This window comes from Cetorhinus maximus, chromosome 5, assembly GCF_964194155.1.
Source record: "Cetorhinus maximus chromosome 5, sCetMax3.hap1.1, whole genome shotgun sequence".
In the NCBI taxonomy this organism is placed as follows: domain Eukaryota; kingdom Metazoa; phylum Chordata; class Chondrichthyes; order Lamniformes; family Cetorhinidae; genus Cetorhinus; species Cetorhinus maximus.
The window spans coordinates 171,476,585-171,500,014 of record NC_135883.1 but is presented as its reverse complement, the minus strand read 5'-3'; the positions used below and the strand labels follow the sequence as shown (position 1 = coordinate 171,500,014).

At 45.8% G+C, this 23,430-nt stretch overlaps 1 protein-coding gene across 3 annotated transcripts in view; it reads left to right on the top strand.

Moving 5' to 3' along the window:
- Positions 1 to 23,430, top strand: part of tjap1 (tight junction associated protein 1 (peripheral)) — a 305,890-nt gene that overhangs the window by 213,745 nt on the left and 68,715 nt on the right. For all 3 annotated transcript variants that reach the window (XM_078542797.1, XM_078542800.1, XM_078542799.1), the window contains 2 exons: positions 10,130 to 10,291; positions 16,845 to 16,911. In XM_078542797.1, the coding sequence (XP_078398923.1) occupies positions 10,130 to 10,291; positions 16,845 to 16,911 (229 nt within the window). The remainder of the gene's footprint in view (positions 1 to 10,129; positions 10,292 to 16,844; positions 16,912 to 23,430) is intronic.

Below are 23,430 nucleotides of genomic sequence, written 5' to 3'. Positions count from 1 at the left end.
AGGTGAGACAGGAGGTAACTGGTACACTAGAAGAATTTACAATTGAGAAGGAGGAGATATCAGAAAGGCTACCTTTACTGAAAATTGATAAGGTACCAGGACCAGATGAGATGCATCCAAGGGTACTGAGGGATGTAAGAATGGAAATTGCAGAGGCACTAGTGATAATCTTCCAGTCTCCCTTCGACACAGGGGAGGTGCCAGAGGACTGGAGAACTGTGAATGTTACATCCTTGTTCAAAAAGGGGTGCAAGGATAAAGCCGGCAACGACAGACTGGTCAGTTTGACTTCAGTGGTAGGGAAACTTCTGGAAACTATAGTTCGGGACAAAATCAACAGTCACTTAGATAAATGCAGGATAATTAAGGAAAGCCAGCATGGATTCATTAAGGGAAAATCATGTTTAACTAACTTGCTGGAGTTTTTTGAGGAGATAACAGAGAGGGTTGATAAAGGAAACACTGATAATGTAGTGTATATGGATTTTCAAAAGGCATTTGATACAGTACGACACAACAGACTTGTGAGCAAAATTCTAAGTCATAGACGAGAAGGGAAAGTAGGCACTTGGATAAGAAACTGGCTGAGTGACAGGAAACAGTGTAGTGAGTTGGAGAAAAGAAGGTGGAGAGGAGACTTGACTGAGGCATTCAAGATACTGAGGGGTATGGACAAAGTAAAAAGTGAGAAACTGTTCCCACTCCAGAGAGCATCAAGAACTAGAGAGCACAAATTGAAAAGAGTGGCAAAAGGAGTAAAAGTGACGTGAGGAAAAATGTTTTCATCCAGAGGGTGGTTGGAATCTGGAACTGGTGGAGGCAGGTTTGATTGAGCTATTTGAGGGAATTGGATTGCTCTCTGAAAAGAAAGAATGTGCAGGGTCACCGGGATATGGCAGGAGAATGGGACTTGGTGGAAAGCTATCAGAAAGCCAATGCAGACTTCATGGGCTGAATGGACTCCTGCACTTTTAAGATTCTGTGATTCTGTGGCTGCTCAGTTGTTGAATTTATTTTGGGACTGACAGCGATGTGTTCTTGTGATAGGTTTTTTGACACTCAAGGAATTATGGAAATAGGTGGAAAAGTGTAGTTGAGGTTGAAGATCAACCATAATTTATTGAAAGGTGAAACAGGCTTGGAGGCCATATGGTTTACTCCTGTTTCTTTATGTTGTTATGTTCCCCTATGTTAGCCACCTAACTATTCCATGTGGTAACATGTTCCATGTTTTAGCCATGCTCTGGCTAAAGTAGTTTCTCCTGAATTCCCTATTAAATTTATTAGTGACTATCTTATACTTATGGCCCCTACTTCTAGTCTCCCCCACAGGTGGAACCCTCTTCCATATGCTTAACCTATCAAGTTTTTTCATAATAAAGACCTCAAGATCACCCCCAGTTCTCTATTTAGTAGAGGAAAGAGCTCCAGCCTGTTCAACCCTTCCTGAGCATTATAATCTTTCAATTCTGGTACCATTCTCGCAAACTAGATGAAGAGGGGAGGGTGATAAGGCAGAGGTCATGGTACATGTTGGGACCAATGACATAGGTAGAAAGACGGATGAGGTCTTGCATCAAGAATTCAGGGAGTTAGGCAGTAGACTGAAAAGCAGGACCTCTCGGCTTGTAATCTCTGGATTACTCCCAGTGCCACGTGCTAGCGAGCACAGAAATAGGAGAATAGCGCAGATGAATACGTGGCTTAAGAGTTGGTGCAGGAGGGAGGGTTTTAGATTCCTGGATTACTTGGACCGTTTCTGGGGAAGGTGGGACCTGTACAAGCGGGATGGTCTACAGCTGAACCAGAGCGGGACTAACATCCTTGTGGGCGGGTATGCGTGTGCTGTTGGGAGGAGTTTAAACTAATTCGGCAGGGGGAGGGGACACGATGTTGGCAGAATAGGGACACATCATAATACAGTAAAACAATCAAGTCAGAGGGAGTACAGCTGCATTAAGTTTCAGGGGAGTAAGGCAAGGCTGGATGGCTTCTACTTTAATGCCAGGAGTATTACAGGTAAAACGGATGAGTTAAGGGTGAGGATTGACACGTGGAATTGTGATATAGTAGCCATCACTGAGATGTGGTTGAGGGAGGAGCAGGATTGGCAGCTCAACATTCCGGGATATAGAATCTTCAGGCGAGGCAGGGAAGGGGGTATAAGAGGAGAAGGCATTGCATTATTAGTTAAGGAGTCCGTTACTGCAGGAAGGGGAGATGATATCTTGGAGGGGGCATCAAATGAAGTTTTGTAGGTAGAGCTTAGGAATAAAAAAGGGGCAGCCACATTGTTAGGTGTTTATTATAGAACCCCAGATAGCGGGAAGTTGAGGAGCAAATATGTGCACAATTTGCGGAGGTGTGTAAAAACAATAACAATGGGGTAATTATATTAGGTGACTTCAACTTTCCCAACCTTAATTGGGATAGACATAGTGTTAAGGGCTTGGATGGAGTGGATTTCTTGAAATGTGTACAGGAGAACTTTTTAGGTCAATATGTAGAGGGGTCCAACAAGGGACAGCGCAGTGCTGGACCTAATTCTGGGGAATGAAGCCGGACAGGTGGCTGAGGTGGTGGTGAGAGTATTTTAGTGATAGCGACCACAACGTGGTACAATTTAAGCTTGTTATGGACAAAGAAATAGACAAGTTGCAAAAAAATGTTTTGGATTGGGGGAGAGCGGATTTTAGTAAAATAAGGCAGGATCTGGCCAAGATAGACTGGGAACAGCTACTTGTGGGGAAATCTACAGAAGAGCAGTGGGGAGGCATTCAAAAAGGAAATGGGGAGGGTACAGACTCAAGATGTTCCCTCTAGGGTGATGGGAAGGAGTAACAAGCTCAGAGAACCATGGATGAGCAGAAGTATTCAGGATATGATGAGAAGGAACAGAGAGGCTTTTAGCAGGTACAAGGGAAGCAAATCAGCGGAGGCATTAGTGGAGTACAGAAAGTGCAGGGTGGAGCTTAAGAAAGCAATTAGGAGAGCAAAGAGGGGATATGAGGAAGCTCTGGCTGGTAAAAGTAAGGAAAATCCTAAGATATTCTATAAGTATATCAATGGGAAGAGGATAACCAGGGAAAGATTAGGGCCCATAAGGGACCAAGGGGGCAATCTATGGGTGGAGCCACAGGACATCAGTAGAGTGTTGAACGAATACCTCACATCCGTCTTCAGCCAAGAGAATGAGGATGAAGGTATGGAACTCGGGGAGAGGCACTGCGAGGTTCTTGAGCAAATTGATATAGGGAATGACAAGGTATTAGAGGTGTTGGCAGGCTTAAAAGTGGACAAATCTCCAGGTCCAGATGATTTGTGTCCCAGACTGCTGAGGGAAGCAAGGGAGGAGATTGCAGGGGCTCTGACCCAAATTTTTAATTCCTCTCTGGTCAAGGGGAAGGTGCCAGAGGACTGGAGAACAGCTAAAGTGGTTCCACTATTTAAGAAGGGTTGTAGAGATCAGCCAGAGAACTACAGACCAGTGAGTCTCACGTCAGTGGTAGGGAAACTATTGGAGAAAATTCTGAAGGAAAGAACCTATCTCCACTTGGAGAGGCAAGGTTTGATCAGGGATAGTCAGCATGGCTTTATCAGTGGGAGCTCATGTCTAACAAATTTGATTGAATTTTTTGAGGAGGTGACCAGCTGTGTAGATGAGGGTAGTGCAGTTGATGTAGTTTAAATGGTTTTCAGCAAGGCCTTTGACAAGGTCCCACATGGGAGGCTTATAAATAAGGCTAATGCACATGGGATACAGGGGAATTTGATAAGGTAGATTCAAAATTGGCTTAGCCATAGGAGACAGAGGGTGATGACAAAAGCCTGCTTTAGTGACTGGAAGCCGGGGTCCAGTGGCGTACCACAGGGATCTGTGCTGGGTCCCCTAATATTTGTCATTTGTATAAACGACATAGATGAGAATGTGGGGGGTAGGATTAGTAAGTTTGCGGATGATACAAAGATTGGCCGGGTGGTTAACAGTGAGGTTGAGTGTCTTGGGCTACAGGAAGATATAGACGGGATGATCAAATGGGGAGATAAGTGGCAGATGGAATATAACCCTGAAAAGTGTGAGGTGATACACTTTGGAAGGAGTAATTTGACAAGGAAGTATTCAATGAATGGCATGACACTAGGAAGTTCTGCGGAACAAAGGGACCTTGCCGTGTGTGTCCATAGATCTCTGAAGGCAGAGGGGCATGTTAGTGGGATGGTGAAAAAGGCTTATGGGACACTTGCCTTTATCAATCGAGGCATAGATTACAAAAGGTAGGGAGATCATGTTAGAGTTGTATAGAACCTTGGTGAGGCCACAGCTGGAGCACTGAGTGCAGTTCTGGTCGCCGCATTATAGGAAGGATGTGTTTGCACTGGAGGGGGTGCAGAGGAGATTCACCAGGATGTTGCCTGGGATGAAACATTTAAGTTATGAAGAGAGGTTGGATAGACTTGTGTTGTTTTCGTTGGAGCAGAGAAGACTGAGGAGCGACCTGATCGAGGTGTACAAGATTATGAGGGGCATGGACAGGGTGGATAGGGAACAGCTGTTCCCCTTAGTTGAAGGGTCAGTCATGAGGGGACACAAGTTCAAGGTGAGGGGCAGGAGGTTTCAGGGGTATGTGAGGAAAAACATTTTTACCCAGAGGATGGTATGCGCTGCCTGGGAGGGTGGTGGAGGCGGGTTGCCTCAGACCCTTTAAAAAGTACCTGGATGAGCACTTGGCATGTCATAACATTCAAGGCTATGGGCCAAGTGCTGGTAAATGGGATTAGGTAGGTAGGTCAGCTGTTTCTCACGTGTCGGTGCAGACTCGATGGGCCGAAGGGCCTCTTCTGCACTGTGCGATTCTGTGAACCTTCTCCAGTGTCTCAATATCTTTTTTAATATCAGGAGACCAAAATTTTTCAGTCCCAAGTGTAGCCTAACCAAGGTTCTATAAATGTGTAACCATAACTTCTCTGCTTTTCAATTGTATCCCTTTAGGAGTGAATGCCAGTCTTTTGTTCTGGCTAGAGATCTGAATTTTGTGCATGAAGTCGAATACCAGAAGGCTAGTGGTCTACCAGACAAAAAAAAAGGCTCTGAACACATTGGTTGGCTCGCCCAGTCCCCGTCCAACACCCCAGACCCCACCCACCATCCCACACAGAAGCAAAGCTCGACTCGCAAGCCATAACGTACAGCGGGTGGGCTAAACAAGAGCTGAGCGTGACTTCCGCCTCTCACAGTAACACAGTATCATTACAATGCAGAAGGAGGCCATTCGGCCCTTCGAGTCTGCATTGGCTCTCTGAAAGAACATTCCACCTAGCCCCACTCCCCTGCCTTATCTCCATAAACTTGCACATTCTCTCTTTTCAAATAGGAATCCAATTCCCTTTTGAATACCTCGATTGAACCTGCCTCCACCACCCTTTCAGGAAGTTTGTTCCAGACTCCAACCACCCTCTGAGTGAAAGCATTTTCCCTCGCATTACGTTTACTCCATTTGCCAATTATTTTGAATCTGTGCCCTCTAGTTCTTGATGTCCTGTTGAGTGGGAACAGTTTCTCACTATTTACCCTGCCCAGACCCCTCAGGATCTCGAATACCTCGACCAAGTCTCCTCTCAGTCTTCTTTTCTCCAAGAGTCCAAACAGTCCCAACCTCTCCAATCTATCCTCACAGTTCTTCATCCTGGGAATCATTCTTGTGAATCTCCTCTGTCCTCTCTCTAATGTCTTCACATCTTTCCTTAAGTATGGTGCCCAAAACTGGATGCAGTACTCCAGAGGCCTAACTAGTGTCTTATACAAGTTTAACATGACCTCCTTACTCTTGTAATCAATGTCCCTGTTAAAAAAGCCTCAGATCCTCTATGCTTTATTAACTGCTCTCTCAGCATGCCCTGCCATCTTCAAAGACCTCGGTTCCTGAACCTCCTTTAGGACTCCCCCTTTATTTTATACTGTCTCACCATATTTTTCCTGCCAAAATGAATCACCTCATAGTTTTCTGCTTTGAACTTCATCTGCCACTTGTCTGCCCAAACCACCAACATGCCCATGTCCTTTTAAAGTTCAGGACTATCCCCATCACAGTTGACAACATTTCCAATCTTCATATCATCTGCAAAGTTTGAAATCATGTCCTGCACACCACAGTCTAGGTCATTAATATAGATCAGGAAGAGCAAGCGTCCCAATACTGACTCCTGGGGAACTCCACTACAAACGTTCCTCTAATCCAAAAAGCAATGTGTGGCCTGCTGGAGCTGCCGGCTCTTGGGATTGGCCAGTAGCTCCAGCAGGCCATACAGCACAAAGGGTGCTGCCGGGACTGCAAGAGGAAGAGGGAAAAAGCCCCTGGGTCCCCAGAAAAAGATGAGTCCAGGGTCTTGGGCAGGCAGGGCTTGGGCAAGTCAGGGAGGGTGGGGCATGTGGTGGGTTTAAGGCTACTGGTGGGTAAGAAGAAAGGGGAGGAGTTTCTATCTTAGGGACGCCACACCCCAATCTGCAAAGGGCATCCCCTGAAGATGAGACCCTGCCCCCAGCCTTCTTTCCCGCCCTGTCAAGAGATTTTTTTTTTAAATCGGGCTGTCCACTCCCATCCAGCTATCTTTTTATTCACTCAAGGGATGTGGTTGCCGCTGGCTAGGCCAGCATTTATTGCCCATCCCTAATTGCCCTTGAGAAGGTTGTGGTGCGCTGTCTTCTTGAACTGCTGCAGTCCCTTTTCTTTTCATTTATGGGATGTAGGCTTTGCTGGCTGGGCCAGCATTTATTGCCCATCCCAAGTTGCCCTTGAGAAGGTGATGGTGAGCTGCCTTCTTGAACCGCTGCAGTCCATGTGCTGTAGGTACACCCACAGTGCTGTTAGGGAGGTAGTTCCAGGATTTTGAGCCAGTGACAGTGAAAGAACGGCAATATATTTCCAAGTCAGGATGGTGAGTGACTTAGAGGGGAACTTCCAGGTGGTGGTGTTCCCTTCTATCTGCTGCCCTTGTCCTTCTAGGTAGTAGTGGTCGTGGGTTTGGAATGTGCTGTCTAAGGAGTCTTGGTGAATTCCTGCAGTGCATCTTGTAGGTGGTAGACACTGCTGCTACTGTGCGTCGGTGGTGGAGGGAGTGAATGTTTGTGGATGTGGTGCTAATCAAGCGGGCTGCTTTGTCCTGGATGGTGTCAAGCTTTTTCAGTGTTGTGGAAGCTGCACCCATCCAGGCAAGTGAGGAGTATTCCATCACACTCCTGACTTGTGCCTTGTGGATTGTGGACAGGCCTTGGAAAGTCAGGAGTTACTCGCTGCAGGATGCCTAGCCTTTGACCTGCTCTTGTAGCCACAGTATTTAGATGGCTAGTCTAGTTCAGTTTCTGGTCAATGGTAACCCCCAGGAGTTGATAACGGGGGATTCAGTGATGGTAATGCCTTTGAACATCAATGGGCGGTGGTTAGATTCTCTCTTGTTGGAGATGGTCATTGTCTGGTACTTGTGTTGTGCGAATGTTACTTGCCACTTGTCAGCCCAAGCCTGAATATTGTCCAGGTCTTGCTGCATTTGGCCACGGACTGCTTTGACTGCCCACCATGATGTGGGGAAGGTTTTATCAGGGTCACAAGAAGCTCTGAAGAAGTCATATGGACTCGAAATGTTAACTCTGTATTTTTCTCCCCAGATGCTATCAGACCTGCTGAGTTTTTCCAGCATTTTTTGTTTTTGTTTCAGATTTCCAGCATCTGCAGTGTTTTGCCTTTGTATAATCGGAGTCAGTTGGTTTGGGAACATGTCTAATTAACCCTTGATTATCTGTTTAAATATGGTGGGCAGGCTGCCAACTTCAGCGCCTGCCCATGGCACTCCCCCCCAGCCCCATATTATGGGGGTGAGCTCGGGGCTGGGTGGGAAAGTGGTTGAGTTTGCACTCGCCCTATTTTAATTTGCACATAAAATGCAGTCCATTATTTTTACTCCTGTTGAGCTTGTGGAATTGTTGAGTATTAAGGGCTGGATTTTACGGCTCTCCCCGCCAGGCATGATTTTGGTGGGGGGCACATAAAATAGGTCAGAGGGAGGTTAGCCCACCACCTTCCTACCCACCTCCAGCTTGCTCCCCAATGGGCCTATTGAGGCCATTAAGTGGCCCGTTAATGACCACTCAGGCTTTCAACCTGCCTCCACTTTCACGATACAACAGTAGAAGGCGGGCAAGAGTGGAAAGGCTGTTTTTTCACCCAAGTTGATGAAAAGGTGGGAAAGAATGGGTGTACACCCTTTTTGTGGTTCCCTGTGCACATAGGTAGGATAGTAAGATTTGAAGAGGAAAGAAGGTGGCTTCAAAGGGATAGAGATAGGTTAAGTGAGTGGGCAAAGACCTGGCAAATGGAGTATAATGTGGGAAAGTGGGAAATTTTGGCAGGAAAAATAAAAAAAGAAATATATTATCTAAATAGTGAGAAATTGCAGAACCCTGAGATGCAGAGGGATCTGGGTGCCCTAGTGCATGAATTGTAAAAGGCTATTTATGCAGGTATATCAACTAATTAGGAAAGCTTACAGAATGTTATCATTTATTGTGAGGGGAATTGAATACAAAAGTCGAGAGGTTATGCTTCAGTCGTACCAGGGCGTATACCTGGTGAGACAACATCTGGAGTACAGTGTACAGTATTGGTCTCCTTTCCAAAGGAAGGATGTAAATGCTTTGGAAGCAGTTGAGAGGAGGTTTACTGGATTAATACTTGCAATGGGCGGGTTGTTTTATGAGGAAAGGTTGGGCAGGCTAGGCTTGTATCTGCTGGAGTTTAGAAGAGTAGGAGGTGACTTGATTTAAACATATAACTGAGGGGTCTTGACAGGGTGGATGTGAAGAGAATGTTTCCTCTTTTTTCTCTGAGCATTGTGAGTCTTTGGAATTCTTTTCCTGAAAAGGTGTTGGAAGCAGAGTCTTTGAACATTTTTAATGCAGAGTCTATTTGATAAGCAAGAGATGAAAGGTTATTGGGGGCAGACGCGAATGTGGAGTTGAAGTTATAATCAGATCAGCCATGATCTTATTGAATGGCAGAGCAGGCTCGAAGGACTGCATGGCCTACTCCCACTCCTAATTTGTATGTTTGTATGTACATCAGAGGTCGCCCCTCCTAAGATCATACCACCCCCTTGTGCCTCCCTTCCCAGCCTCCAAAACCCACCCCACTCACCACCTCCTCAGGGAGCCCGCCTGCTCCCTGCCCAAAAAAGCCGACTGACTTACCTGTCTCTGGTGTCCATGACATTTCTTCCAAGGGCCTCTTTGCAGTCCCAGCAACGCCTACTATTCTCTCTGGCGCTGCTGAGACTGCAAGAGCTACCAGCCTACTAGATTGGCCAGCAGCTCTGGAATGCGGCACTTCCTTCCACTGAGAGTCGGAAGTCCGACCCTCAGCTTGTTAAGGCTTCCCATGTCGCTAAGGCTAGCCTTTTTTAAAGGTGAAAACAAAAAGGGCCATGAAGGCTCGAAACGTTAACTGATTTCTTCTCCGCCGATGCTGCCAGACCTGCTGAGTTTTTCCAGGTAATTCTGTTTTTGTTTTTTAAAGGTGGTTAGTTTCCAACTGACCTTTCAACCGTGAGTGGTGAACAGTACACCCACCACCCCCAAACTTCCCCCTGTTAAATTCAGCTTGGAGTATTTTACTGTACTTGAATTCATTTACCCTATAAATAAATGTGACTCCTGGTTTTAGTTTGTATGTGTTGTGCTCTAATGGCATTGAATTTGAGTGCATTAGGAGAACATGATGTGCATCCTGCATGATTTCCAGTAATCAAAACAGCATTTACAGAGCAACAGTTAATTCTGTTCCATTCAGTATATGTGAGTGCAACTTGCAGTTCATAACCTTGTATTGAAATTGCCTCTGTTGTTTTCTTTCCATTTCCTTGTCCAAGAAGTCCCAACTTCCCCTGAGGCAACTTGGCTTTGAAGCTGCATCTTTCTTCAGTTGTCCTGTATCCCCTCATGACATATCCATTAAACTGCTGACTAGCTGTTCTCCCAAGTGTATGCTGTTCTGCTATTCTGGCAAGTAATGTTTCTTTTGCGTGCCATGTTATATTTACAAATAAGTCCCTTAAGTACTTTTAACATTTTTTTTAAAAACAGGCAATTGCAGCAGCAGAATGAAGAGTTGCGTCGAAAGCTGACTCACAGCACACACAAGTTGGAAATTATGGAGACTGACTTTGAATCCAGTCGACATTACCTTGAAGCAGAGCTGAGCCATGCCCGAGAAGAGATGGACAAACTAAAAGACAAATTCCGCAGGTCAGAAGCTCAAATGGTGGCACTCCACAATGTCTTGGTGATATTTTTATACACTGCTCTGCACAAACTAAAAATCAAACACACATTAGCAATGTCAATGGGAATTTTTTGTTGTTGTTCAGACTTTTGTTTTTGAAAAATATGTTGCTTGCCTAAATTTTAAACTGAAAGATTCTCATGAGTATTACATGGACAAGAATAACAAAAGGTTAGACTTTCTGGAGGGTTTACTCTAACAAGACTGTGCTTGGTTACTCAAACAATACAATTCTTTGGTAGTTGTAAGAGTGTCCAGCTTGAGCTTGATTTGGTGTGCTTATCAATGTATTTCTGTAGTCCTGTATTGTAACATTCACCTGCAGTGCTTGACTTAATATTACACTGATGCACACTGTTTCAGATAGAAAAAAAGTTAATTGTGTTTTTATCTGCTGTACCATCAGATCAGATTTTTTTTTAGAAGATTTTAACTTTTTCCCCCTTTTGTTTGCATTGATTCATTCAGCAATGAATGGAGGCAGCTCAGAGATGAGCCACAATAGTGATCCCTGAATTAAAGGATTAAACAGTAAGAAAGGACTGGGATTTTAGGCTATTGCTTCATATCTCTAACCTCCCTCAGCTCCACAAACTTACCCGAAGCAAAGTGACTGAAGGTGTCATTGACGTGATATCAAGCGGCACTTGCTTAGCAATAACCTGCTCACTGACACTTAGTTTGGGTTCCGCCAGGGCCCTTCAGTTCTTGATCTCATTACAGCCTTGGTTCAAACATGGGCAAAAGAGCTGAACTCCAGAGGTGAGGTAAGAGTGACAGCTCTTGACATCAAGACAGCATTTGACTAAGTGTGACATCAGGGAGCCTTGGCAAAACTGGAGACAATGGGAATCATAGGGAAAACTCTCCGCTGGTTGGAGTCATACCTAGCACAAAGAAAGATGGTTGTGGTTGTTGGAGATCATTCATCTCAGCTCCAGGACATCACTGCAGGAGTTCCTCAGGGTAGTGTCCTAGGCCCAACCATCTTCAGCTGCTTCATCAATGATCTTCCTTCTACCATAAGGTCAGAAGTAGGGACATTCGCTGATGATTGTACAATGCTCTGCATCATTCACGACTCCTCAGATACAGAAGCGGTCCATGCCCATATATAGTAAGACCTGGGCAATATTTGGGCTTGGGTTGATAAGTGGCAAGTAACATTTGCACCACGCAAGTGCTAGGCAATGACCATCTCCCCTTGACATTCAATTGCAGAATCCCTCACTATCAACACCCTGAGGGTTATTATTAACCAGAGACTGAACTGGACCAGCCATGCAAATGTTGTTGTTATAAGAGCAAGTCAGAAGCTGGGAATCCTGCAGCAAGTAACTCGGTTCTTGACTCCCCAAAGCCTGTCCACCATTTACAAGACACAAGTCAGGAATATGATAAAATATTCTCCACCTGCCTGGATGAGTGTAGCTCCCACAACACTCAAGAAGCTTGACATCATCCAGGACAAAGCAGCCCATTTGATTGGCACCACATCCACAAACATTCACTCCCTCCACCACTGACGCACAGTAGCAGCAGTGTGTACAATCTACAAGATGCAAATTAGAAACTCACCAAGGTTAATTCAACAGCACCTTCCAAACCTGCAACCACTACCACCTAGAAGGACAAGGGCAGCAGATACCATGGGAATACCACCACCTCCAAATTCCCCTCCAAGTCACTCTCCATCCTGACTTGGAACACTATCATCGTCACTGTCACTGGGTCAAAATCCTGGAGCTCCCTCCCTAACAGCATTTGGGCGTTCCTACACCACATGGACTGCAGCAGTTCAGGAAGGCAGTTCACCACCACCTTCTCAAGGGTAGTTAGGGATGGGCAATAAATGCTCGCCAAGACAGCAATGCCCACATCCTGTGAAAGAATTTTTAAAAAGAGCCTATACCCACTCTCTGTGGAGCATTCCAATCAGTCCCATTTCCCCGCTTTATCCCGTAGCCAGGAACGTTTATTTCCTTCAAGTGCCCATCCAATTTCCTTTTTGATATCATTCATCATCTCTGCCGCCACCACCATTGTAGGCAGTGAGTTCAACTGTGTAAAATAAAAAGTTCTTCTTGACTTCCCCCACCTCCCTCCATCTCTTACCTAAAACCTTAAATCTGTGTTTCCTATTCTTTGCACCAGTTTCAGTTATTGGGAACAAATTGTCTTTGTTTACCTTATCTGAACCTTTCATAATCTTGTCAATCTCTATCAAATCTCTCCTTAATCTTCTTTGCTCCAAGGATAAGCCCAGCTTCCCCAACCTACCCTTGGAGCTGAAACCCTTCATCCCTGGAACCATTTCGGTCAAGAACATGCTGGTTAAGTAAGTTCTTATGAACACATTTCAGAAATTGCTCGTCCTCCCTTCCCTTTACTCTAACACTGTCTCAATCGATATTTGGGTAATTGAAGCCCCCCCCGCAACATTGTTACCACGCTATAATTTGCACATCTCTGTGATTTCTCTGCAGATTTATTCCTCTATCACTGTTTGGAGGCCTGTAAAATGCCCCAACATTGCCTGTCTTTCCAACTCTACGACATCTTCCCTAATCATTACTGAAACCTCACCTTTTTTCCTTCCCCATCTTTTCTGAACACTTTGCATCTTTGAATATCAAGCACCCAGTTCTCACCATTTTTAAGCCATGTTTCCATTCTTGCCATATAACATATTCCCACACTGCTATTTGTGCTTGTAGCACACTTTGTGCATTTACATATTTGCATTGGGACCCTGTTTTTGTATTCCCTGTAGCCTTTAGACTGCTTCTATCTAATATAGAACTACTCCCTTCTCTATTACTAGTCCATATTTCTCACTCGTATGCACCTTATTACTCTTCTATACCTCACATTCCTGACTTGTGTCTTGTAAATGCCCGTTCTCCTGCCATTAGGTTCGAACCCTCTCCAGCCACACTAGTGTAGCCTGCCACAAGGATATTGGTCCCAGTCCTGTTGAGGTGCAACCCTGAAATAATTGGATTGATGATTGGATCAAGTCATGAATTCTTCTACATTGGCAAACCTAAGATAGGTTGGATGACTTTCTTCAACCTTTTTTTAATCCGCCAATGTTTCACAGTCCCAGAAAGCAATAAAATGAATGACGAGTTAATCTGTGGTCATAGTGGAGGGAATGTTGGCCAGTTGACCAGGAGAATTCTGTACTCTTGTTTTAAGTAAGGTCATGTGACCTTTAGTAGCTACTTAAAGTGACAAGTGGGGCTTCACTTTATCACCTCAATGAAATGACATTGCCTTGTTAATGCAGCAGTCCCTCAGTACTACACTGAAGATTCAGCAGGTACTATCTACTCATGTCCCGGATTGGGGCTTGAGCCCAAAATTTGATTGCATTGAGAAGACCGTCACTCAGCGAAGATAATATACAATATAAGAGTTGTTTTTATTTATTTTAGTTGTCCCAACTAAGGTCACCCCTCACCCCTATGTTTACATTGGTTCCTATGTTTGCACTATTTTTGTTCTGACTCATTACCTCCAGGGCTACAGACCAAATGCTGAAAAATGGGATTAGGCTGGGTGACTCGTTTTTCAGCCGGCGCAGTCACAATGGGCAGAGTGGCCGCCTTCTGTGCCTTAAATTTTTCTAAATTCTATAAATATCCGAAAAAGAGGAATGTGCAGGGATGTGGGGAGAGGGCAAAGAGTGGAAGTTTTTTTTATTCTTTCGTGGGATGTGGGTGCTACTGGTAAGGCCGGCACTTGTTGCCCATCCCTAATTGCCCTTGAAATGAATGGCTAGCTCAGCCATTTCAGGGGGCAGTTAAGAGTCAACCACATTGCTATGGGTCTGGAGACACATGTAGGCCAGATCGGGTAAGTATGGCAGATTTCCTTCCCTAGAGGACATTAGTGAACCAGATGTTATTTTACAACAATGGCCTCATGGTCACGATCACTGAGACTAGCTTTTCATTCTTTTATTATTTGAATGAAATTCCAGCAGCTGCCATAGCGGGATTTGCACCAGTGTCCCCAGGACATTAGCCTGGGCTTCTGGATTACAGGTCCAGTGACATTATCACTATACCATCATCTCCCCAGAAATATGTGAACTGGTCCTTAGGGGAGCAAGCGTGGACGCGATGGGCCGAATGGCCGCCTTCTGTGCTGTAACAAATTGATGGATCTATTCCAAATCCAACTGTTTGAAAAGCAGAATTGTCCGAAAACTGGACATTTTTCTCTCAGAAGATCTCGTCCTGGAATCTGTTTTTTCGGTCGTTTATTCATTCAGACCCATCACACACAAAGTTCCATGTGTAACCTTACCAAAAAAAAAATAGTTTTAATAGATACCCATGGCCATTTTTGTATAACTGGAGCAAAAATACACACTATCACATGGGCCCTATAATTTTACAATAGGTTCACATATGTAACTACTTCTCATGAGCAACTCAAAACTGGGCATCCATGAGACTCTGTGGGCCATCAGCAGTAGAATTGTACTCAACCACAATCTGTAACCTCATGGTCCAGCTTATCTCCCCTCTACCATTGGCACCATCGGAGAATCAACCTTGGTTCGGTGAAGAGTGCAGTAGGGCATGCCAGGGGCAGCACCAGGCAAACAGAAAAATGAGGTTTCAACTTGGTGAAGCTACAACACAGGACTACTTGCCTGCCTAACGGTATAAGCAACAAATGATAGGCAGAACTAAGCGATTCCACAACCAACAGACCAGATCTAAGCTCTGCAGTCCTGCCACAACCAATCGTGAATGGTGGTGGGCAATTAAACAACTCACTGGAGGAGGCAGCTGCACAAATATCCCCATCCTCAATGTTGGAGGAGCCCAGCACATCAATATAAAAGACAAGGCTAAAGCATTTGCAACCACCTTCAGCCAGAAGTGCCAAGTTGATGATCCATCTCGGTCTCCTCCTCAACAGTCCGATCAAGTGGCACTTTCTCAAAAATAACTTGCTGACTGACACTCAGTTTGGGTTCCGCCAGGGCCACTCAGCTTCTGACCTCATTACAGCCTTGATTCAAAAATAGACAAAAGAGCTGAATTCCAGAGGTGAGAGTGACTGCCCATGATGTCAAGGTAGCATTTGACCGAGTGTGGCATCAAGGAGCCCTAGCAAAACTGGAGCAACGGGAATTGGGGAAAACTCTCCACTGGTTGGAGTTATACCTAGCACAAAGGGAGGTGGTTGTGGTTGTTGGAGGTCAACCATCTCAATTCCAGGACATCACTGCATGAGTTCCTCAGGGTAGTGTCCTAGGCCCAACCATCTTCAGCTGCTTCATTAATGACCTTCCTTCCATCATAAGGTCAGAAGTGGGGATGTTCGCTGATGATTGCACGATGTTCAGCACTATTCGAGACTCCTCAGATACTGAAGCAGTCCATGTCCAAATGCAGCATGACCTGGACAACATCCAGGCTTGGGCTGACAAGTGGCAAGTAACATTCGTGCCACACAAGTGCCAGGCAATGACCATGTCCAACAAGAGAAAACCTAACCATCGCCCCTTGACATTCAATGAGTTTACCATCGCTAAATCCCCCACTATCAACATCCTGCGGGTTACCATTTACCAGAAACTGAACTGGACTAGCCACATAAATACTGTGGCTACAAGAGCAGGTCAGAGGCTAGAAATCCTGCAGCAAGTAACTCACTTCCTGTCTTCCCAAAGCCTGTCCACCATCTACAAGGCACATGTCAGGAGTGTGATGGAATACTCTTCACTTGCCTGGATGAGTGCAGCTCCAACAACACTCAAGAACCTCAACACGATCTAGGACCAAGCAGCCCGCTTGATCGACACCCCATCCACCACCTTCAACATTCACTCCCTCCACCACTGACGGACAGTGGCAGCAATGTGTACCATCTACAAGATGCACTGCAGAAACTCAACAAGGTTCCTTTGACAGCACCTTTCAAACCCACAGCCGTTACCATCTGGAAGGACAAGGGCAGAAAATGCATGGTAACACCACTACATGCAACTTCCCCTCCAAGCCACTCACCATCCTGACTTGGAATATATCGCCGTTCCTTCGCTGTCGCTGGGTCCAAATCCTGGAACTCCCTTCCCAACAACACTGTGGGTGTACCTACACAACATGGACTGCAGCGGTTCAAGAAGACAGCTTACTATCACCTTCTCAAGGGCAATTAGAGAGAGCCAGTGACACCCACACTCTGTGAAAGAATAAAAAAAAAACAAGCATTGGAGTCCAGTATCCTTTTTCTGTCAGACTATGTGGTGTTCAAGTTCACGAGCTCAGACCTGAGTCCATTGCTGTGCTTTAAGATCTGCCTCCACCCAGCCCTCCCTGTTCTCCATGCACTAAGCTGTCTGTTCCACTGGCAGGTAATGTAAAATCCAAAATCCAGCATGGTCTCTTTCCCAAGGGTGCTGGATTTTGGACATTGGACGTGTACACCAATGATTCACCGTAATGTACTTAAAAGCTGAAGTGGATTTTGTTTTGTCTGCCCATGTAGATTACAGAATAGCTACACTGCATCCCAGCGAGCTAATCAGGAGCTGGAGGACAAGATGCAGGCCTTGGTGAGTTACCATGTCAGTGAAGTTCCCTATTTGAAGGGAAGTCAGCCATTGTACAGCACTGACACCTTTGGAGTGCCAGGCATTAATGTTGAAAGCACCATCCTGTACTAGTATATTGTAATTTTTAATGTTTTATAATCTAGTGTTATAGTTCACTTTCATCACTCAACTGCTATTTATTATGTGAATGAAATTGTATTGTTTTGTGATAAAATGCAAGTCTGATGCTCTTAAACTGTTTAGTTTGCATTTTGCCTGGTTTACATTACCTGGTTAACATGTCAGGAGAAACTTGAATGCATCAATTAATCTTTTGAGTTAGTTGGTGGGTGCAAGTTTTCCATTCTTTAATAGACCCATGTGTTATATGTCAAATTTATAATTGTATTACTGATATTCTGATGCCAGATTAAAGAAAGAAAAAAGCCTTGAATATATAGTGCCTTTCACAGCATCATGACATCTTAAAACACTGTCGAATAGAAGGAGGCCAGTTGGCCTATCACCCTTGTGCAGGTTCTTTGAAAGAACTGTCCAATTTAGACACTCACCCCAGCTTTTTCCCATAGCCCTACAAATTAGTCCTCCTCACGTACATGTCCAAATACCTTTTAAAAGTTACGTAGAATATACAGCAGAGAAACACGCCATTTGGCCCCTCCCATTCTATCGACCTCATCTCAGCCTTTTAGCAAGTGCTTCTGCCTGTATTTCTTTTTCCACATTTACTCTAGTTTCCTAGCAACACAACTATTCCCACTCCCCTGCCTTTGGCCTGCATATCTGCCTCCGCTATCCTTTCAGACAGCGTATTCCAGATCCAAACCATAGTTTTTCCTCATGTCTGCCTCCGCTATTCTTTCAGATAGTGTATTGCTGATCCAAACCACAGTTTTTCCTCTTTTGCTGTTTAATGTTTTGACAGTCACATTACATTGGTGCTCTCTGGTTCTCGATCCTTCTGGTGTGGGAACAGTTTCTCCCTATGTACTCTGTCCAATCCATTATTATTTTGAATACCTCAATCAAAACCCCTTTCAACCTTCTCCTCTCTAAGGAAAACAGCCCGAGCTTCTCCAATCTATCTACATAACTGAAGTCCTTCTTTTCTGGAGCCACTCTTGTAAATGTTTTGTGCAGTCTCGCTAATGCTTTCACATCATTCCTAAGGTGCGGTGCCCAGAATTGGACACAGGACTCCAGCTGAGGTGGAGCAAGTATTTTATAAAGTTCACCATAGGCAGGGGAGGTGGTGGCATAATGGTATTGTCACTGGACTAGTAATCCCGAGACCCACGGTAGTACTTTGGGAACCCAGGTTCAAATCCCACCAGGGCAGATGGTGAAATTTGAATTCAGTAAAAATCTGAATGATGACCACAAAACCATTGTCAATTGCCGTAAAAACCCATTGGGAATGTGAGAAGGGAAAGAAATCTGCCTGGTCTGGTTGACTCTTAAATACCCTCTGAAATGGCCTAGCAAACCACTCAGTTGTATCAAACTGCTAAAAAGTCTCAAAGGAGTGCAACCAGACAGACACCAGACAATGTCCCAGACATCACCATCCCTGTGTATGTCCCAACGGCAGGACAGACCCAACAGAAGTGGCGGCAGTTGGGAGGGAGTTGCCCTGGGAGCCCTCAACATAGACTCCAGCACTCATGAGGTTTCATGGCACCAGGTCAAAAATGGTTACCACGTACCACCATCACTGGGTCTGCGGCAGGTGGTGAGGGAACCAACAAGAGGGAAAAACATACTTGACTTGACCAAAACATACCCACCAATCTGCCTGCTGCAGATGAACCTGTCCATGACAGTATCGGTAGGAGTGACCACCTCACAGCCTTTGTGGAGACAAAGTTCTGTTTCCACATTGAGGATACCCTCCATCGTGTTGTGTGGCACTACCACCATGTTAAATGGGATAGATTTCAAACAGATCTAATAACTCAAGACTGGGCATCCAGGAGGTGCTGTGGGCCATCAGCAGCATTATTGTACTCAACAACAATCTGTAACCTCATGGCATATCTCCCACTCTACCATTACCACCAAGCTAGGGGATCAACCCTGGTTCAATGAAGAGTGCAGGAGGGCATGCCAGGAGCAGCACCAGGCATACCTAAAAATGAGATGTCAACCTGGTGGAGCCACAACACAGGACTGCATAAGCAGTAAGTGATAGACAGAGCTAAGCGATTCCACAACCAACAGATCAGATCTAAGCTCTGCATCCTGCCACATCCAGTTGTGAATGGTGGGGGGCAATTAAACAACTCACTGGAGCAGGAGACTCCACAAATATCACGATCCTTAACGATGGAGGAGCCCAGCACATCAGTACAAAAGATAAGGCTGAAGCAATTGCTAAAATCTTCAGCCAGAAATGCTGAGTGGATGATACATCTTGGCCTCCTCCAGAGGTTCTCCGAATCACAGATGCCAGTCTTCAACCAATTCGATTCACTCCAGATGATATCAAGAAACGGCTGATGGCACTAGATAGTGTAAAGGCTATGGGCCCTGACAACATTCCAGCAATAGTACTGAAGACTTGTGCTCCAGAACTTACCATGCCCCTAGCCAAGCTGTTTCAGTACAGCTACAACACTGGCATCTACCCAGCTATGTGGAAAATTGCCCAGGTATGTCCTGTGCACAAAAGCAGGACAGATCCAACCCAACCAATTACTGCGCCATCAGTCTACTCCCAATCATCAGTAAAGAGATGGAAAGGGTCATCAACAGTGCTATCAAGCAGCACTTGGTTAGCAATAACCTGCTCACTGATGCTCAGTTTGGGTTCTGCCAGGGCCATTCAGGTCCTGACCTCATTACAGCCTTGGTTCAAACATGGACAAAAGAGCTGAACTCCCAAGGTGAGGTGAGAGTGACTACCCTTCACATCAAAGCAGCATTAGACCACATGTGGCATCAAGGAGCTACTCTATGATTTATGCACCTCTCTGTAACTCCTTGCAAATTTGTTCCTCTACATCCTTTCAACTAGTTGGTGGCCGATAGACTACTTCAAGCAATGTAATTTCACCTATTTTGTTCCTTTTGCTCCTTCTGCCCTTGCTCCCCTGGGACATCCTCCCTCTCTCCAGCACTGCAATGCTCTCCTTAATCAATACCGCCACCCCTCCCCATTTTCTTCCTTTCCTATCTTTCCTGAATACCTTGTACCTAGGAATATTTAACACCCAGTTCTGCCCTTCTTTGAGTCAGGTCTCTGTTATAGCCACAACATCCTATGGCAATCTGCATCTGTAACTCACCAATCTTATTTACCACATTCCATGCATTCACTTGGATAAACAGCAACCCTGATTTAGACTTTAGAATTAGATGTGACCACATCTATAAAGGTGCTATCCACGAAGCTCTCAACCTCAGAGATGCAGCACAGTGACACCAGCTGCTGCTCTGGTTCTCAAACCCGGAACTCAGGTTGCTTCAGCTGATGACACTTAGCTGCATAAATGGTTATTCAGGATATGGGAAGCATCCTGGAGTTCCCACATAGCACAATATGTGCACTCTGGGGGTCAGAGCAATCCTTCCATCCCTCTATTTAGTAGTTCATCTTGCTGCTGCTAATAATTATTACCAATATTAATAACCCTTACAAATTCTAATAAACCATACTGCTATTAATAAACCCTATTACTCTTAATAATCCTTGCTAATGCTGATAAATTCTACTAATACATAACACACTTTAGTAGTAATAAACCTTGCTTAAGAATAAAAGATAAGACTCACCAGTTACTCACTTGTTACTTATTATTGATAGTTAATATTTTTAACATTTTCAGTCTACCAGTTTTTTAGACTAAGCAATACTCACCAGCCAATCAATTTAAGACGTTCCCGTGATGTCACAGCCTGATTTTTATTTTTAAGCTACTGCTCAATCTCTATGGCCCAAAGTCTCTTCCTTAGTTGTATTACTGCTGAGAAAACTTTACACTTACTAAGAGGGAACCAGCGTTTGTTGTGATCTCACAATTTGATTTTCTTTGGAGTCTTCCCACTCTCGCTCTCTCCCCAAATCCTTTTATCCCTGCTGGGTTCTCACCTCTCCCACTGGTCTGTGTCTCTCTCGCCCTCTCCCCCGCTCCTTTTATCCCCTCTGTATTCTCACCTCTCCTGCTGGTCTCTCAGTGCCTCTCTCGCTCTCTCCCCCGCTCCTTTTATCCCCTCTGTATTCTCACCTCTCCTGCTGGTCTCTCAGTGCCTCTCTCGCTCTCTCCCCCGCTCCTTTTATCCCCTCTGTATTCTCACCTCTCCTGCTGGTCTCAGTGCCTCTCTCGCTCTCTCCCTCACTCCTTTTATCCCCACTGCTCTCGTTTCTTGCGCTCGTCTCTCAATCACTCTCTCTCCCCTCCTTTTATCCCAGCTGTCCTCTCCCCGGTCCCTCATTGTCTCTCTTGCTCTCTCTTCCACTCCTTTTTATCCCCGGTATGCTCTGGCCTCTCCCACTGCTCTCACTGTGTCTCTCTCACCCTCTCCCCCACTCCTTTTATCCCCAATCTGCTCTCACATCTCAGTGTCTCTCTCACTGTGTACCCCAACCCTTTTATCCCCTCTGTGAAATCACCGCTCCTGCTGCTCTCTGTCAGTCTGTTGCTCTCTCGCCCATTCCTTTTATCCTGCTGTGCATTCACCTCACTTGCTGGTCTCTGTGCCTCTCGCCTTCCCTCTCTGCTTTCTGTAACCTGGCTGCTCTCTCTTAATCTTTCCTCTCAGACTGAGCTCTCTACTTCCCTCTCTGCTCTCTGTAACCTGGCTGCTCTCTCTCAATCTTTCCTCTCAGACTGAGCTCTCTACTTCTCTCTCTGTTCTCTGTAACCCGGCTACTCTCATTCATTCCCTGCTCTCAAACTGAACTCTATCCTTCCCTGTCCACTCTCTTTGTAACCCAGCCGCTCTCTCTGATTCTCTCCTCTCAGACTGAGCTCTCTCCTCACTCCGCTCTGACTGAACTCTCTCCTTCCCTCTCTGCTCTCTCTAACCCGGCTACTCTCTCTGATTCCCTGCTCTAAAACTGAACTCTATCCTTCCCTGTCCACTCTCTTCGTAACCCAGCTGCTCTCTCTGATTCTCTGCTCTTGGACTGTGCTGTCTTCTTCTCTCTCCGCTCTCAGTTACCCGGCTGCTCTCTCTGATTCTTTCCTCTCAGACTGAGCTCTCTCCTTCCCCCTCCGCTCTCTGTAACCCGGCTGCTCTCTCTCATTCTCTTCTCTCAGACTGAGCCCTGTCCTTCCCTGTCTGCTCCCTGCAACCTGGTTCCCCTCTCTGATTCCCTCCCCTCTGACTGAGCTCTATCCTTCCCTGTTTGCTCTCTGTTAGCCGGTTGTTCTCGAGCTGAGCTCTCTCCTTCCCAGTCCGCTTTCTGTAACCTGGCTGCTCTCTCTGATTCTCTCCTCTCTGACTGAGCTCTCTCCTTCCCTCTCCGCTCTTTGTAACCCAGCTGCTCTCTCTCATTCTCCCCTCTCAGACTGAGCTCTCTCCTTTTCAATCTGCTCTCTGTAACCCGGCTGGCCTCTCCTATTCTCCCTACTCAGACTGAGCCCTCTTCTTTTCCCTCTCCGCTGCCTGTAACTTGCTGCTCTTTCTGATTCTCTCCTCTCAAACTGAGCTGTATCCTTCCCTGTCCACACTCTGTAACCCGGCTGCTCTTTCTGATTCTTTCCTCTCAGACTGAGCTTTCTCCTTCCCTCTCTGCTCCCTATAGCCCGGCTGCTTTCTCTGATACTGTCCTCAGACTGAACTTTCTCCCTTTCCGTCTCCGCTCTCTGTAACCTGGCTGCTCTCTCCTACTCTCTCCACTCAGACTGAGCTCTCTCCCTTTCCGTCTCCACTCTCTGTAACCTGGCTGCTCTCTCCTACTCTCTCCACTCAGACTGAGCTCCCTCCCTTTCCCTCTCCGCTCTCTGTAATTTGCTGCTCTCTTTGATTCTCTCCTCTCAGGCTGAGCTTCCTCCTTCCATCTCATCTCAGCTTTCTGTAACCTGGTTGCTCTCTCTGATTCTTTCCTCTCAGACTGAGCTCTCTCCTTCCCTCTCCGCTCCCTATAACCTGGCTGCTCTCTCTGATACTGTCCTCAGACTGAGCTCTATCCTTCCCTCTCCGTTCTCTGTATCCTGGCTGCTCTGTCTGATTCTTTCCTCTCAGGATGAGCTCTCTCCTTCCATCTCCACTCACCATAACCCGGCTGCTCTCTTTGATACTGTCGTCGCAGACTGAGGTCTAGCCTTCCCTCTTCACTCTCTGTAACCCGATGCTCTCTTTGATTCTCTTCTCTGAGAATGAGCTCTCCTTCTCCCTCCACTCTCTGTAAGCCGTATTCTCTCTCTGACTATCTCCTTTCAGACTGAGCCCCCTCTTTCCCTCTCCTCTCCCTGTAACCCGGCTCTTCCCTCTGAATCGCTCCCCTCAGACTGAGCTCTCAGCTTCCCTCTCCACTCCTTGTAGCCAGGTTGCTCTCTCTGATTCTCTCCTCTC